General features: G+C 42.2%; 2 protein-coding genes across 3 annotated transcripts in view; both read left to right on the top strand.

The window, feature by feature from the left end:
• The window catches only part of fam83d (family with sequence similarity 83 member D), a 17,270-nt gene extending 7,108 nt beyond the window's left edge, over positions 1-10,162 (top strand). For both annotated transcript variants that reach the window (XR_004793317.2, XR_004793316.2), the window contains one exon: positions 9,813-10,162. The gene's annotated coding sequence lies outside the window, so the exon portion shown is untranslated. The remainder of the gene's footprint in view (positions 1-9,812) is intronic.
• Positions 7,005-10,162, top strand: LOC118308952 (protein FAM83D-like; the record flags this gene model as incomplete). Its single annotated transcript, XM_047332568.1, has 3 exons — positions 7,005-7,424; positions 9,021-9,188; positions 9,299-10,162. Coding segments are annotated over 3 exons (840 nt in total), but the record flags the coding sequence as incomplete, so codon positions are not given.
• Positions 10,163-18,499: the final 8,337 nt, after the last annotated feature.

The raw sequence follows: 18,499 nt of genomic DNA on the forward strand, positions 1-18,499 counted from the left end.
AATGTTTAACCATATTGAGGAGATGAGAGGTATAACCGCTGTGTATCAAGATGTAGATAGTGTTATTGACAGAGGAAGGAGGACTGCAGGATGTGGGTTCAGTAAATGATGGATAGCACAAATCAAATCTGCTTTCAGATGGAGAATATAATAATAATATTACTTTTTTTGTAACATGATTTTCATGTATTAAAGCAAATAGTCTATTACCCTACAATTTATCAAATAATAGTTAAGAATTTAACACAATAAATTTGCCCTTTAAACATTTTTTGCTTTTCAGTACTTATTACTTTTCCTACTCAGTTACTTTTAATAGGCCAACATAAATATTTTTGAGACATTTAATACATACACTTATAGCTGTGTTATGCAGTAGTACTTCTCAAAATCAAGTCAGTCATAATTTCTCTGATTGTTTATCAGTAATTTAATCCAGTGGTGGCAAGTAAGTCTCAACTTCAGTATATTCTTTTTTCTGCTCAACTACATTGTTCATTTTACTAAGCCACATTTATCTGACAGTTGTAATTGCTTGTTACTTTACAGAGTAAGATCTTATAACCAAAGGATGAACTGATCTTATAAATCTGGGCTGCAATAATCATTTTACAGATCAACAGTTCAAATGTTTGGCCTAATAAACATCAGAAAACAGTACTTTTTTACATTTAATGCTGTTGGAATTTTGTGACAAATGCACAATATTTAAATTATTAAAAAGATTATTTGTTATAACATTCTCAGACAGTTTTTAATATCTTTATTATTGGGTATTTGTCATAAATCCACCGACAGATACATTTGGATGTGTGTTCATACCGAGGACTGAGAATGTCTCTGCTTGTTCCTATTAATGGCCAGAGATGGCTCAACCAAAATCAATGAATGAATGAATGAATTGTTTCAACCATATTGGTAGGTTCATATTGATTGAGTTAGACTTGTTTACAGAGAAATGTTCTAAAAGGTCACAATAAAGCTTTTATCATGGTCAAATACAAAAAACACAATAATTCTTTAAAAAACGAGTGCCAGTGTTGTGAATGTTTTCCATTCACAGCACGCCACATTATTACCATTCAAACATAACACAGCCTACCCTTTATACTATTACATGGAAATAAGAAAAGAACACCAAGCAGTTGAGTGGCTCCTCCTGTGGGGCCTGCTTCTCCTACCAGGCAAACACATCGAAAGCCTCTGCACTCATTATGTAAAATGGCGTACAGTAGCTGAAGGGAATCGATCTACTGGTAAATACAATGGTGGTAATATGTGAGAGAACGGGATTTGATTGTAATTGGCGGCTGCAAAGCAACCGCTGGCTGTAATCAGGGGAGCAGTGGGGGATCCACAACACAACAGTCTGCACCTATTAGACTGGGCTCACTGGTAAACAGAGATGCTCACATCTGACAATTAAAAAAACCATGACTATGATTTACTTTTTAATTGATTCCCCCCCTTCCTTGATAGAAAGTGCCTATTTTTTTTTTTTTACACATTGACTGGGATCCCTCTTGTGATGAGCATCCCTGACAGTCAGTGGCAGGAGTCTGCCACCAGAGAGAGCCCTGTCCCTGACTAAAACATGCTCACTTCTCCTTTTAGATTGCTCTGCTTTAGTCCCCTCACAGAGAAGGGTTGCAACTCTGGAAACACGCAAGGTTTGTTTCTAAGAATGAAACAGAACCCATTTCTAAGAATGAAACACCACCCATAAGAGTCTTTTTTTCTCCACAAAGTCTTTGTTGAATGATCACAACTGAATTTCAATTCAATACAAATTTCAAATGCTTTTGCTATACAATAATTCCAGTGACTCTCACACTATCTTTAAGCTGTAAAATGTACATTTTTGAGTGAAGGGGGACACAGCATAAATCAGACACACAGCCACTGTCAGACGTCATCTTCAGGTCACTTATGATCCCCGGAGAATTGTGGCACAACCTTTCCCGTTGCATGTTGGGTACAGTCCCCGTGGATGTCAGCATATCTGACAGAAGGTGTAACATTATACCAAACCAAACATTGTGCCAAGGCCTAATCCAGTTAGTTGGCACACATACAGTAACTTGATAGTGATAAATCAAATCCCTCCATGAAAAGGTAACTTTTAAACTGCAACTGCGTTGAACCAGGGCCGACGGCAGTGATCAGTTGGTTCAGAAGGTTTTACATGCTGGACGCCAAAGGGACATAAATGTGATTTTCTTTTCAAAAACTGTTATGTTTTCATTACATATGCACGTGTGTGTGCGTGTGTAAGTGTGTCCTCACAGCTCTTCAGGGTCCCATAGGACAGAATAGATCAGAATGATATAGACAGACAGCACCAGCCATACAATTGATTATCAGGTTTATATCCATCACTGTGTACGTTTACGTCGGCTCCCTCTGCGTCTGGGTGTGAATGCACAAATTGGACTTCTCAAGTTTGGCTCGACGTACAGTATCTGCTATGACAGTTGAACATCATATATACTGAATGAACAATTGGATCAGTTGAATTTGTGTCATGTGTTCAGATTTTGGCTCTGGCCCCTGGTAGTAACGAACATCAGGTTTGGCTTCTGACACCAACTGACAGAGTTAAATGGCTCTCCGGATGCTGAGCATAAACCTTTTAATTACTGTAGACATGGTTGATGAGTTTGAAGCTTGATTACTTGGCCTTCATTAGTCAGATTGTGAGCTATAGTGACTCCCAGAGGTGCAATTTGCCACCTCGAAACACTGCTAGCCTCTGTGTTTAGCAGATGCATTTACCCTACATGTGGCCTACACACCCGCACAGGCGTGTGCACCCAAACACACACTGCGTACTCTAACCTATGTGCACTCACGCCTTTCATCATCAGCCTGAACAAACAGCACTGGATGCAGGAATTTCAGTCTGTTCTTTAATTTGGAGAAAGAACCTGACTTGAGGAAAACACTGATAAAATGTGCTTAGTGTGCTTACTGAGTCCCACTTTGTCGAGCTGTGCCTGTCATAATGATTTCATGTTTTCTGTGCTGTGCCATCTTGGCCTTGTTTTCCATCAGGGCGGCCGGTGGTTGTCACTACAGTGAGGAGGGAGTGTTCTGCCTCAGGCCACGACACACTGATAATGAATGTTCAGCTCATTGGAAAATGGAGTGTCTGAAATATGTGGTCAGGAGCTGGTCACTGTTTGGGTGTGTGAGTCACATTGGCAAGGCAAGTTTATTCGTACAGCACATTTCAACAAGGCGATTCAAACTGCTTTACATAAAACATTAAAAACAATGAAGAAACACATAAAATCACATTCAAATACAATAATTAAAGAGAAAATAAAAACATGTTAAAGTAGAAGTCATAATTGTTTTAATGTGGCTGTTAAAGTTTAAGTCTGAGTCCACAACTACCTCCAGGTTTCTGGCTTGTTTTGTGGTTTTTAACATAACCGTATGAAGCTCTGTGCTAATTTAAAATTGTTCTTCCTTGACTCCCAAAACAATTACTTTAGTTTTTTCTTTGTTTATTTGAAGAATGTGCTAATGCATCCAGTTGTTGATTTCTTCAATGCATTTACTCAGTGCTTTTATTGGACCATAGACCCCAGGAGATATTGTTATATGAATTTGTGTGTCCTCTGCATAATTATGGTAACATATTTTGTTGTTTTCCATGATCTGAGCCAGTGTGGGCATGTAGATGTTGAACAGAAGAGGGCCCCAGGAGAAGCCTTGGGGTACTCCACATGTAATTTTGGCCCACTCTGATGTGTTATTACCTATAGACACAAAGTTGTCCCTGTCTTTCAAATAGGATTCAAACCAGTTTAATACATAGACACAGTGATGGCGTGCACGGACGTTCAGTTTGCACAACAGTCAGTCACTTCATGCACTGTTATTGCTGATGCCAGGCCACAGCCAGGCTAATGCAGGTGGAAGGTATTGTTGATAGGCTCTTGGTGCTAAGCTGCATGTCAAGCTTTAAAAACACGCTGTCCGGCAGCAGCCTTGCCGCTATTTTTAGACGGGTACAGCTGCTCCTCAGCACCCAGCCTTAAACCAGCCATTCACTGGAGATTTGTGGCAAGAGCCCCTGAGAAACAGCTGTAGTTTCTTGCCACATGCTTGTCCAAGGAGTGCAAGCATGAGGTCAAGAATGATATGATTTGTATGTTAGGTGATGAATATTCGCCTGTATAAAGTGTAGTTGATGACTAAGACCTCGGTCACATCGCTACCTGCGTCCAACACACGTTCAACACTTGTGGCGAGCTGCTCCCCCACATCACCATGTGTCCTGGCGCAGTAGCTCAGCATAATGTTTAAAGCTGGAAATAATAACACTGCAGATTTTCATCAGCAGAAAACACTTCCTGCGGAAATCAAATGAGGGGCATATAGGGCAGGATTGAAATGGGTGAGTCTACTAGCATAAATGGAATAATTGACCAACTTTAAAACAACTTTAGTGTAGTTTAATGTGGCTGATATTTGAGATGCTCCTTGAGCATCAAAATCATTAGTGCATATATCTCTAGCATGTTTCCCCATGTCTCAACAGACAATAACGTCCCACTCCCCTGACAATGAGGATGGATGCCTTGTTGCCATGGATAAAGAGGATGATGGCATAGAGCCTCCCGGGATTACTGAGGAAGCGGAGGCAAACATGGGGTCCTGGCTACAAGAAGGGACCATGGACAGCAGGGAGAGAACAATCTTGGAGTTTCCAGACAAACTTCTATATTATGTCATTCCTCTCACCTTACCAGGAATACAAGACTGCTAAATCAACCCAGAGTACAGAGTAGAAATGTAATTTGATGAAATCCACACCTCTCCTTCAAATAACAGGTGAGGTTGATTTAAGCACTGGGAAATAGATGGTGTAGTTCAAGCTCAGGACTTTTCATCATCTCTGTGTGATTTATTATTTGTCTTGCTTATCAGGTGGAACCGTATCAGAACTACACATGGACCTCCACCTATGGCTAACCACTTTTTCTCCGTAATTGGAAACACCATGGCGGTGTTCGGGGGATTTGGGGGACCAATACGAACGTATGAAATTATAACTTGAATTTAATAACATTATCCAAAACATCATCCACATCATCAATTATTACATCTGCAACTTTCTGTACATTAAATCTACAGCAAAGACTATGGGGGTCAAGTTGTCACATTTGGAAAGGTGCTTCACGGAGAGGATAGAGTTACATCAAAGAGTCCACGAAACAATCACTGGTGTTACACCCATAAAATGCAAGAAAATAGGCTTAATCCTGAAAATAAGCTTGAGTTTTCTGAGTGAAGCAAAAAAAAAAATAACCTGCACAGCCAACCTGTTAGAAGGCTTTATAATTATGTCATGGATTATGAGTCTTTAACCAAGTTAGTGTTTCATCAAACATTTATTTGAGTAGCAAAACATTACACATTTCTTCTTCAAGTCTTAAACCTAAATTGGATGAATGTCAACTGAAGTCTGGGTTCTGGATCTGGACCAGTGGTCCTTATCCAAACCTCCCATTTCTGGCTCATCACCACACCCACGAGCAGGCCAATCACAGGTATGGTTTAATGGTATGGATTAATTCATCGATTCAAGCTTTTCAAGACAATCCATTGTGATTTTATCCATCTTTGATAGTGTTGATTGCAAAAAGAAATTCATGGTCCCTCCCTGGTCTGACAACAAGTCATGGATTAAGACTGTTTTTCTGTCTCCATGTATTTTTAAGTAGGTGGTAGTACATTTATTTTATTTGACATTGAATTTTACTTTTTAAATTCTTCCTATTAGGTTGTCATTGATGATCAAATTATTATCCTGGGAGGGTGTGCAGATAATACTGTGGTAGGTCCCCCCCCCCCCCCCCCCCCTACATTCTAGTATGAGATAATTTCTATCTCCCAGCAAAGATTTGATGTAACTACAGTTTTGACTTTATCTTGTATGTGTATTAAATCCCCTTGAAGATGTCGGGCTGCTAAAAATGTGTGCAACACCATGGAGGTGGCAGCAGCCGCAGGTAGAGAATGAAGATCACAGAGCTCCTGAGCTGTGGTGTCACCCAGCTTGTAGTGTCTGTCCCTCTCAGTTGAAGTGTGTGTGTGTGTTTGTGTGTGTGTACATGAATTTTTTCAATCCATCAATGTGTCTTTTTATTTCATTTGGCCAACTGTAAGAGTAAAACAACAGTGGTATTTTAAAGTCAAGTCTCTGACAAAACCAGGAAGCCAGTGTAAAGTGTAAAGTTATTTACGCCAAGCTTTTAAAATCAGCGCTCGATGAGGACCTCTGCTGGTGAAAGTTGGGGAAAGCACTGTGTCGCAAAATGTTTCACAACCAACCAACACATGAATCTTTGACGCAAAAAACGAATGGATGGATGGATAGATGAATAGATAGATGAATAGATAGATGGATAGATAGATGGATAGATAGCCTCGTTACGCGAGGCGTTGATGATAGTGGCCGACTACAAAGGGCAAGGAAATTAGAGGGATATCACGTCGGCTGCAAATTCAACTTAGTGTGCATAAGTTCGAGAGGCAACCCCCCACATTTGAATGATGTTCACTTTTACAGTAACAGCAAACAGCAGTGGAGCTGTTAATGATGTCCGAGCTCTGGTGCTCTACACATTTATGAGGGGCCAGATGTTCACCCCATTATTCAATCGATCTACAGCACTAGGGGATGAGTGAATGGATACAAAAAATATTAATAAATACAATTGTAAAAGTCATTTTATTCCAAGTAACTAAAGACAGTAAGGATACAATTTAGCATAGTGTATTTTGACATTTTTTAAACCTTTGAATCAGATTTCGAAGCAGTCACGTGGGTGTGTGTGTGAGAAACAGACTGTATATAAACAGGGGTGTGAAAGGAAGCGTCGGACGTCATTGGTCACGTGATTGTGATAGAACGAATCAAGCTCCACTGAAAATCGCTTTTTTTTCTCCCCCCGACACACGCCTCCGAGCTCTGGTGCGACGGGTAACATCACAACCTGCAGGAGGTGTACAACGAGAGACACCGGCTGGCCCTGGAGGAGCTGCTGTCCGGGGGGCTCGACCACTTCCAGGACTTCCTCGCCAAGGAGAGGATCCCCAACTTCCTGTCGGACGATGAGATCCGACGCATCAGGAGCACCGCGGTGCCGCCCCGCTGCGTGTCCGTGCACGGCGACGACCAGCTGCTGGAGCAGTCGCTCGGCAGCTCCCTCGACTGCTCCTCCGTCACCTATTTCCCCGAGGTGTCGGACGTGGAGCCGCCGGTGCTGGAGATGGGCTGGCCCGCCTTCACCGCGGGGTCCTACCGGGGAGTCACACGGGCCGTGGCGCACTTCCGGCCCAGCTACGGGGAGTGCATCTACAGCTGCAAGGAGGCTGCGAGGCGTCTGATCAAAAGTGCCAGAGAGGTATGTGTCACGGATGTGGACTTGGACGAGTCAGGTGTTTATTTCAATGCCGCAGAAGACGATAAACAACAGTATGTTGGCCTCTGGACATAAACTCGCCGCGCACCTCTGCGCCCTCGTCGGTTCATAGCGCGATGTGGGGAGCACGAAGGAGCTACGGAAGCCCAAAGCTGCAAAAAGTTGTCAAGAACGTCTCCTTAGGCAAATTAATTAATACCAGTTCATTCATAGAGGTCAAATTCACATTAAAAAAAACAACCAAAAAAATTAAAAGAATAATTTCAACTCTGTTACATCTGCACAAAGAAAAATGGTGTTTCACCATTATCTTTTACAGTTCCCTCACAGCTGCAAACAGATTCTATTATTTCCGTGAAAAATCACTCTCCTGCAGGCACTGGTACCACGTTGTGTCAACATTTATCTCAGTTTGATATAATATAATACTAGTGCTTATGTTTTTGATTCCAAATCCCCTATAGTATATTCCAGGCCTATATGTTACATTGGTACAACTTGGATTTGTGTAGTTGTGCAAAATCAAGACTTCTATTTTGGTAGTCATTTGGTTTGTGTGTGTGTATAGTCACTTATTAAAATATTTTTGAAAGAGAATCTTATTTGGATCATCCGTAAAGTACGTGCCAGATTGTCCCCATGGAATTTTCCTTGATATGTCAGAATTATAGAAGTAGAGTTTTTTTGATATCTTGATTAGATGGAAGGCAATGACCAAAGGAACAGACAAACAAAAAACCCAACAACAACACAGCATTCGTGGTGAAACTTCTGACGGGAGCCGTCCGTCCAGCCTCCGGTTTTGAAAAGAAACATTCCAGCGTGAAGAGCATGGAGGGTGTCTACGGCTTCAGCAGCACGTCAGGCCTGTGTGAGGCCTGCGTACCATATGTGCCTTGACTTGTTTTGCTCTTTCCATTAAAGTTTACATCCTCCCTTTCAATAGAAAGCTTGAAACCGTCTAGAAAACGTCCTCATTTGGAGATCGCCTGGCCTGTTGTCCTGTTAAACCACCCACTGCACAAAGTCCTTATTGTACACAGAACACAGACTGTAACACCACACTGTGTATCCACATCGTCACTGCTCAGCCCACAGAAACAGCCTGGCCTCGTGTTTCTGTGAAATAAGCACCCAAAGGCCATCATCCAAATACGGATGATAAATAAAGCAATAAATCAGAAATATGTAAACAAACGTTTTTTAGCAATACATCTGAAATATGTAAACATCCGTGTCTAATCTTCCCCATACGCAACCTTCACAGCAGCACGTGAAATTTCAATCCTCCTAGTGAAAAGAGGAATCTCGGAGGCGATGCTTGTGTCCTGTATAAAAGTAATTTGTTTGCTAACCAAGTGTTACCGCCGATTGCCATGGCAACAGACCGCAGTCCATAGAAAGCTCATCAGCACACACATTACAGTGAGTGTGTCTGACAGAGATTCTTAGTTCTGTTTGAATAAGGCCTCGCATTTCGATAATAATGAAAACACAATCATGTGCCACATCTGGGAGAGCACGGCTGCAGCCCGAAAAGGAATTCTATTGTATTACCTCTGTATTTTTCCACTGCAGGTGATTGCCATAGTTACAGACTCCCTGACAGACCTGGATATCTTTAAAGATCTTCAGGAGGCATGTACCCAACGCAGAGTCCCTGTCTACATCCTGTTGGACCAATTAGGTGCTCCCTCTTTTCTCAAGATGTGCGGAGATGTCGGCGTTCGCCTGGATGACTTTTGGGTGAGTGTTTCGGCTGAAGAGAAAACACGTATGTAGCACCTTTTGAGATTTGATATGACTGGATGGATCTTAACGTGTCTCCCTCTCCTGTTCTTTGTGCATCCATGCAGGAGGAGATCCTGGCTGGTAGCACCATTCGGTGTTTCCCTGCAGAGCAGCTACCAGTGAACGAACCCGTGATACCCAGCACCGTCTCCTGCCATGCCTCCACTCAGACCCGCAAGTCGGTGACGGACAGAGTCGCCCGCCCAGGCAGCGCCAGACGGCACCTTGAAGGACTGCTACCACAAGCTGACCAAGGACCGTCAGCACCACTACTCCACTGTCACAGAGGCGAGAGCTGGCGGACGTCACCAACGTAACTCAGGTGCTTGGCACTCGCAGCAGGCAGAGGGCAAACAAAAACTGGGAGGAGGAGCCAAACCCCAGACTGCTTGTTGAAAGTGCAGGCAAGGGCACATGGCCAAGAGCCAGACGTGTACACTAGTTCTTCTACAGAGATTTAGGTGATGGAGGGTAGTGGGTACAGCCCTTGTAAGGTTTCTTGGGGATCTTCTGTTTAATATGAATGCTTTTGACCTGTGCAGTAGATTTTCCCCCAAAAAAACTATTGGGAGAGTGGAGGTGGTTTGTCTTTTCTGCTGTGCCTACTTTTCATGCTGCGTCCTGAGCATGTCAAAACAATATTCGGTGACATGGTAATGCATGATTGTAACCGACACAAACATCTTGTAAATATTAATTTTGACCAAAGACACGGTGCAATAATCAGCTTTTTGACTGTCAGTTTAATGAATATCATTTGCTGCGGTGGTTAAGACTGGATAATATCTACTGTAGTATGAATGAAAATGCACGTTTTTGTTATTTTAATCACATTTGGCTACTGTAACTACATCTGATCGTCATTCCAGAGAGCAGCTGGCTCTCACTGTGCCTTCCTGATGAATAAAGGAGCATTTTTTTCTTATTTATTTTGTCTTTTCTCACACTTTTTTCCTCATTGTAGTTAAAAAATTGCAATCAACTCCTCCAGTTGAATGTTGGAGGGAACACCTGTACCTCTGCTGTTTCTATACAGTCGCTCTTCAGGTGAGATGAAGCTTTTGTCCGTGTTTACAAGCATAGATAATTCAACTGCCTATTCATTTTCTGCACAGATTCTTTAATCAAGTTGTGGTTTAGCAGCCAAATAAAATTGATTTTTTATACAGGAGTCATATAGCAGATTGGCATCCCTCTGCTCTAAATTAGCAACAATCTTCTTCCACATAAAGTGAATCATGGCCACGCGGTGACCGTGTGCAGCGTTTCAATCTTCAGACCTCACACTTGAGCACAAAGGTCCCACTGCGAATATCAAAACACGTCAACGTCTCAGCTCCGATTGCCCTGTTATAAATGAATTACCCAGGCTGAGTTTTATGTGAGTAATGTTTAACCATATTGAGGAGATGAGAGGTGTAATCACTGTGTATCAAGATGTAGATAGTGTTATTGACAGAGGAAGGAGGACTGCAGGAAGTAGATGGAGAAGCAGTTAATACTGTAATCAACTGATAAGTTAAAGCGTTTTTTCTTGCAGTTCAGTTTTATCAAATGTAATAATATTTTCATTTTTTAAAGCAAATAGTCTTTTAGGCTACAATTGATCAAATAACAGTTTTACATGGAGAGAGAGAATTTAACACAAAACCGTTGCCCTTTCAACATTTTTGCTTTTCAGTACTTTTTACTATTCATACTCATTACATTTAATAAGCCAACCTAAATATTTTAAAACATTTATCAAATAATTCTAGCTGTGTTTTGCAGTATTATTGCATCATTATTCTATCATGGCTTATTAGTAATTTAAACCAGTGGTGACAAGTAACTCCGTAATTACATATTTACTCAAGTACAATTTTTGCAATATTTGTACTCAACTTCAGTATTTTCTAACCACATTTATCTGACAGTTGTAATTGCTTGTTACTTTACAGAGTAAAATCTTATAACCAAAGATGAACTGATCTTATAAATCTGGGCTGCAATAATCATTTTACAGATTAACAGGTCAACAGTCAACATCAGAAAATGACTACTTTTTCTCACTTGATGCTGTCGTAGAATTTTGTGACAAATACACAATATTTAAGTTATCAAAAGATTTGTCATAAAATTGTCAGACAGTTTTTAATATCTTTATTATTGGGTATTTGTCATAAATCCTCCGACAGATACATTTGGATGTGTGTTCATACCAAGGACTAAGAATGTCTCTGCTTGTTCCTATTGATGGCCAGAGATGGCTCAACCAAAATCAATGAATGAACGAATGAATTGTTTCAACCATATTGGTAGGTTCATATTGATTGATTTAGACTTGTTTTACAGAAAAATGTACTAAAAGGTCACAATAAAGCTTTATCCGGTTAAATACAAAAACACAATAATTCGTTAAAAAACGAGTGCCAGTGTTGTGAATGTTTTCCATTCACAGCACGCCACATTATTACCATTCAAACATAACACAGCCTACCCTTTATACTATTACATGGCAATAAGAAAAGAACACCAAGCAGTTGAGTGGCTCCTCCTGTGGGGCCTGCTTCTCCTACCAGGCAAACACATCGAAAGCCTCTGCACTCATTATGTAAAATGGCGTACAGTAGCTGAAGGGAATCGATCTACTGGTAAATACAATGGTGGTAATATGTGAGAGAACGGGATTTGATTGTAATTGGCGGCTGCAAAGCAACCGCTGGCTGTAATCAGGGGAGCAGTGGGGGATCCACAACACAACAGTCTGCACCTATTAGACTGGGCTCACTGGTAAACAGAGATGCTCACATCTGACAATTAAAAAAACCATGACTATGATTTACTTTTTAATTGATTCCCCCCCTTCCTTGATAGAAAGTGCCTTTTTTTTTTTTATACATTTACTGGGATCCCTCTTGTGATGAGCATCCCTGACAGTCAGTGGCAGGAGTCTGCCACCAGAGAGAGCCCTGTCCCTGACTAAAACATGCTCACTTCTCCTTTTAGATTGCTCTGCTTTAGTCCCCTCACAGAGAAGGGTTGCAACTCTGGAAACACGCAAGGTTTGTTTCTAAGAATGAAACAGAACCCATTTCTAAGAATGAAACACCACCCATAAGAGTCTTTTTTTCTCCACAAAGTCTTTGTTGAATTATTACAAATGATTTTCAATTCAATACAAATTTCAAATGCTTTTGCTATACAATAATTCCAGTGACTCTCACACTATCTTTAAGCTGTAAAATGTACATTTTTGAGTGAAGGGGGACACAGCATAAATCAGACACACAGCCACTGTCAGACGTCATCTTCAGGTCACTTATGATCCCCGGAGAATTGTGGCACAACCTTTCCCGATGCATGTTGGGTACAGTCCCCGTGGATGTCAGCATATCTGACAGAAGGTGTAACATTATACCAAACCAAACATTGTGCCAAGGCCTAATCCAGTTAGTCGGCACACATACAGTAACTTGATAGTGATAAATCAAATCCCTCCATGAAAAATAACTTTTAAACTGCAACTGCGTTGAACCAGGGCTGACGGCAGTGATCAGTTGGTTTAGAAGGTTTTACATGCTGGACGCCAAAGGGACATAAATGTGATTTTCTTTTCAAAAACTGTTATGTTTTCATTACATATGCACGTGTGTGTGCGTGTGTAAGTGTGTCCTCACAGCTCTTCAGGGTCCCATAGGACAGAATAGATCAGAATGATATAGACAGACAGCACCAGCCATACAATTGATTATCAGGTTTATATCCATCACTGTGTACGTTTACGTCGGCTCCCTCTGCGTCTGGGTGTGAATGCACAAATTGGACTTCTCAAGTTTGGCTCGACGTACAGTATCTGCTATGACAGTTGAACATCATATATACTGAATGAACAATTGGATCAGTTGAATTTGTGTCATGTGTTCAGATTTTGGCTCTGGCCCCTGGTAGTAACGAACATCAGGTTTGGCTTCTGACACCAACTGACAGAGTTAAATGGCTCTCCGGATGCTGAGCATAAACCTTTTAATTACTGTAGACATGGTTGATGAGTTTGAAGCTTGATTACTTGGCCTTCATTAGTCAGATTGTGAGCTATAGTGACTCCCAGAGGTACAATTTGCCACCTCGAAACACTGCTAGCCTCTGTGTTTAGCAGATGCATTTACCCTACATGTGGCCTACACACCCGCACAGGCGTGTGCACCCAAACACACACTGCGTACTCTAACCTATGTGCACTCACGCCTTTCATCATCAGCCTGAACAAACAGCACTGGATGCAGGAATTTCAGTCTGTTCTTTAATTTGGAGAAAGAACCTGACTTGAGGAAAACACTGATAAAATGTGCTTAGTGTGCTTACTGAGTCCCACTTTGTCGAGCTGTGCCTGTCATAATGATTTCATGTTTGCTGTGCTGTGCCATCTTGGCCTTGTTTTCCATCAGGGCGGCCGGTGGTTGTCACTACACTGAGGAGGGAGCGTTCTGCCTCAGGCCACGACACACTGATAATGAATGTTCAGCTCATTGGAAAATAAAGTGTGTCTGAAATACGTGGTCAGGAGCTGGCCGCTGTTTGGCTGTGTGAGTCACATAGACACAGTGATGGCGTGCACGGACGTTCAGTTTGCACAACAGTCAGTCACTTCCTGCACTGTTATTGCTGATGCCAGACCAGGCCGCAGCCAGGCTAATGCAGGTGGAAGGTATTGTTGATAGGCTCTTTGTGCTAAGCTGCATGTCGAGCTTTAAAAACACGCTGTCCGGCAGCAGCCTTGCCGCTATTTTTAGACGGGTACAGCTGCTCCTCAGCACCCAGCCTTAAACCAGCCATTCACTGGAGATTTATGGCACGAGCCCCTGAGAAACAGCTGTAGTGTCTTGCCACACGCCTGTCCAAGGAGTGCAAGCATGAGGCCTGTCAAGAATTATATTTGATTGTATTTTCTGTGGTGAATATTCACAACAGCTGACGCCGGTATAAATTGTAGTTATCAGTGAGTGGGATGCCTCGCAGGGTTGGACGTTTTAACCACAAGCTCGGAGCGTCCGGTGCTGCAGCGATGACTAAGACCCCGGTCACAACGCCACCTCAGTCCGACGCACGTTCAACACTTGTGGCGAGCTGCTCCCCCACAGCACCATGTGTCCCGGCGCGTTAGCTCAGCATACCGTTTTAAAGCTGGAAATAATAACACTGCGGATTCTTCTTTTTTACCAGCAGAAAACACTTCCTGTTTCTCATGAAAGAGGCCCGGTGGTTCGCTCGTATGTGCCCGGTGAGGACAGAAGATAGAAAAAAGGTCCCCGATACTTATCTCCCCTCGCAACTAAAAACACTGATGTGATTTTCATTTGTTCATTTGCTGTTGCTTTAACACTGCGCTCACAGTCCAGTCCACCAGAGCCTCAGCATGACTGTGACTGTCACATGGTTATAGCTGTGTTAAATTGGCAGCAAAGTGCTGTGGAGCTGCAGTCTGCAGAGAAATTGTCCTGGTGGTGGCTGCCTTTATGAGTGTGTGTGTGTGTGTGTGTGTGTGTGTGTGTTTTGGGGGTGGGCACTAAGCACGCAGCTCTTGCAAGCCACACTGTAGCAGCTAAGCTTGAGTTTAGCTGATCACTGTCAGTTTGTTGTCTGCATTATTCAGAAGGACACCTTATCAGCTGGGGCGACTCGTATTAGCCCTCTTCCACTGTGAGCTCCACACAATGATGCTCCACACTGCTCCACATCAACCCCGGTGTCTATTTCACCGGCTCTCTATCCATTTATTGACGCATGTTTTCCATCGATCCCGGCATTGATTTGCCATGCAATCCATTACCCATCTGTCTGTTTCCGCGGGCTTTTAAATTATCCGTCAGATTGAGCTATTAAGCGTGAGTCGTGGTGGAGTCCAAAGGTTGGTGATACATTCAGGGAGAGAGGGGTGCTGTGTGTGTGTGTGTGTGTGTGTATGTGTGTTAGGGGGGGTAGAAGTGTGTTACATGGTGTTATGAAATGTAGTACAGACTGCGGACGTCATGAACGTAACACAGTACAGAGTTAGTTCGCCTAAAGATAGGATGTAGGGTGTATGCAGGGAGTTTCAAAAACTGTCAAGTACCAATGTGTCTAATTTAAAATGTTATTATTGTATTTAACATCCATAATAACGAGTTAGATTAATTGTTGTGCTTGTGTTCTGCATATCTAAAGACACATTTAAAAAAAACTGTTGACAGCCAAAGTACAGCGTCAAATATCTGCTCCGGTTTGTACTCTTGTTGGCTTTTTCTTTGATTGGATGATTCCCATTTTTTTCCTCATCTCATTTTACACTCTCTCCTGGAAAACTACACATTTTTGAACACCAGCCCGCTTTGACTTGTATTATCAATTTAAAAGAAAATTAATTTCTTAGAAAAACATGTGATTCAGGTTTTGAATCATCAAGTGTTAGCTAAGAGGCATTTGTTTAACTTAACATAAAGACATCTTGTGTCAACAATATTTTTTTCCCGCAGTTCCACAGGGAGTGAGGTACATGCGGACAGTAAGCTTATATTCTCCCGGCTCTGACTTCATACTTAACCAACAGAGTGGCATCAATCTTCTCATCCGAGTCTTGGCAGGAAAATGTTGAACTATTCTTTCCAATATAATGGACTTTCATGGCGTGGAGCTCATGAAAATATTCCACAATTTAACTGGGTAAACTTAAAAATGCTCCGTCATCAAGCTAAAAAAAAAAGAAGAAGCAGATTGTGTTTTATCTGGCATTTTGGAGGCTTTCACCTGACACCAGCAGTATTATGGAAAAACACATCCTTCACACCGCAAACCTCTTAAAGCTCCTGGAAGTTGATTTAACTGGGATTTTTTTTTCTAAAACAAAGATAAAAGTACTCTGGTATTTTTGATGTTTCATGCTTTTTTGAATTATGGTGTGGGGTTTTTTCAGGGCAACACTTTAATCTTCCTCTACGAGCACACTTTGAGGAAACAAAGAAAGTGCCACCAGCCAAACATCGATGTGCGCCGCTTAGACGGGAGGGGTTTCAGATTGAGATGCAAGATGGATTCATATATATTCATGAATTCAGTCAGAAAAGTCAAACGGAAGCAGTATGATAATCTTGCAGTAATTGCATTTTTTCCCTCCAACTGTTTTTGGCAGAGCTGGGAGCCGCGTCCCGAGACACACGACGGCGGAAATCAGCGGCGAGGAGTGTCTCACGGCGGTGAACAGTAGATACACTCTGACCCCGTACCCAAGGCCAGGGAATCCGCAGCGAGGTCAAGTGGTGGTTATGCCAAATCCATTGGATTCATGGGTGATGGGATGGCATCATTAGTCCTGGGATGGTCAATTATATGTTTAATTAAGCAAGACAGACGTCTGATAATTGAACTATTGACTGGCCTGGGAGATACATTTGTCTTCTGACACGGGGAGGAGTCAGCCGGAGTCATATCCGATGTGATTGGAGATGCTGATGAGAGTGGATGTAAAAATCCACGCCTTTTAATCACTTGACAGATTCGTTTGATGTTCAGACCTCTGCCTGGCGAACCTTTTGCTTTAATTTTTCCGATTGTGCGCTCTTTCTCTTCCAGGCCTCAGGAAACTCCATTAGAAGTCGACACACACACACACGCACACACACACGCACCAAAGGAACATCCAGAGGACCATATTTCAAGTTTTTTTTTCTCATACATGTCAGTCTGCTGGATACATGTCAGCTGCCGTCTGAAAAGTGCTGACATCGCTACCCTCCTGTCCGGCAGCCCGCTCCCTCTGTGTGAACTTGGATTTAGCTCAAGGGTATAGCAACCCTGCTAATGTGATGTAGCTCCAAGAAGGAAACAAATTGGCCTGACATCTCATACACTGCCTTGTCTTGATTGTGTGATGGCTTCTACTGCTAATGTGTTACGATGGCTGGACCTGCACGGGTAGGGAGACGAGTCTGTGTGTGTGTGTGTGTGTGTGTGTGTGTGCAAGAGAGAGAAAGACAGAGCGAGAGAGAGGGAGAGAGAGAGAGAGAGGGAGGGAGGATGGGGGAAGGGCCTCAGTCTGCAAGATCAGCACAAGTGGAATTGCATTGATTCAGTTAACTGCAGAGTTGGAGCGTGATGTGGAATTCTGTTTATCAAGGGTGGAGTTTACACGATAGACTCCATTTTGATCTTATTTTCTACATTGTATTCACAATCAGCCCCTGCTCTACACTATTCGATCGGCCTCACACGTCCACCTCAGCTCCACCTGGAGTTACATGTTATTTACGACAAAATGAGCAGATATGTGATTTAGAGTCTTTATCAGGGACTGATAAATCAGAATTTATCAGTCCCATGTTATATTCCACGGCATCATAACAAGAGATGCTCGCAGCTGCTCAGATGTGATGATGGCAGACACGCACAACATCACAATCTGTATTAATCGACAAGATCAGATGCAAACCACTGACATCATGTTCTGTAAATCACCAGAAAATGTGCCGCACGTTCCAAGTAAACACCGACTCATATTTTATGTTCAAAATTAAGCCCTGAGCTTAAAAACAACATCTGTCGAATGTTAACAAAATGCAAAATAAATCCCAAACGTTGTTTTAGTCAAACAGAATAAAGCACCAATTTGTAGCCTGTTTTTTTCTATAAATATATTGTTTCAAAATATGTTGACAAAAGATGCGATGTATTACTTGTGCTCAAAGCACAAAATGTAAAAGATATTCTTCAGATGAATGACGTTCATTTATGATGGATCCGTCTGAGACCAATTTTCTTATATATAACAAAGAGAAAAAGGAAGAAAGAAAAAATGCTGGTGTTGTATGTTTAAAAGCTGTGTATCTGTGCTTTCGGGAGGGGATATGCATTTTCTAAATTAATGAGGCTCTCTCTTAAATATATATTTAATATGGGCATGTCGCAGATGTATATTTTCTCTTCTCTCTTTTCATTCCTCCTCTGTCTGGCACAGGGAATTTGTCTCTAAGGGTTTATCATGACTGCCTCATATTCCCCCCCCCCTCCCCTAGTTTGTCATTTTGCTGATCCAGACGCTTTTCCATATTTCTGTATTCTTATCATCCACTGGCAGTAAGATGATCCATTTCACTTATTTCTTAGAAGTGTGACTGTGGCCTAAGTCAATATCTACAGAATGAATTCAGCAAAAGGAAGGCTTGCTGAGGAGGGGCAGCTTGTTAGCAGCGGCGGCGGCGGCGGTGGTGGTGGTGGTGGTGGTACTGGTGGCGCAGGACACTTTTTTTATCCAGAGT

Source organism: Scophthalmus maximus, chromosome 6 (genome assembly GCF_022379125.1).
Source record: "Scophthalmus maximus strain ysfricsl-2021 chromosome 6, ASM2237912v1, whole genome shotgun sequence".
In the NCBI taxonomy this organism is placed as follows: Eukaryota; Metazoa; Chordata; class Actinopteri; order Pleuronectiformes; family Scophthalmidae; genus Scophthalmus; species Scophthalmus maximus.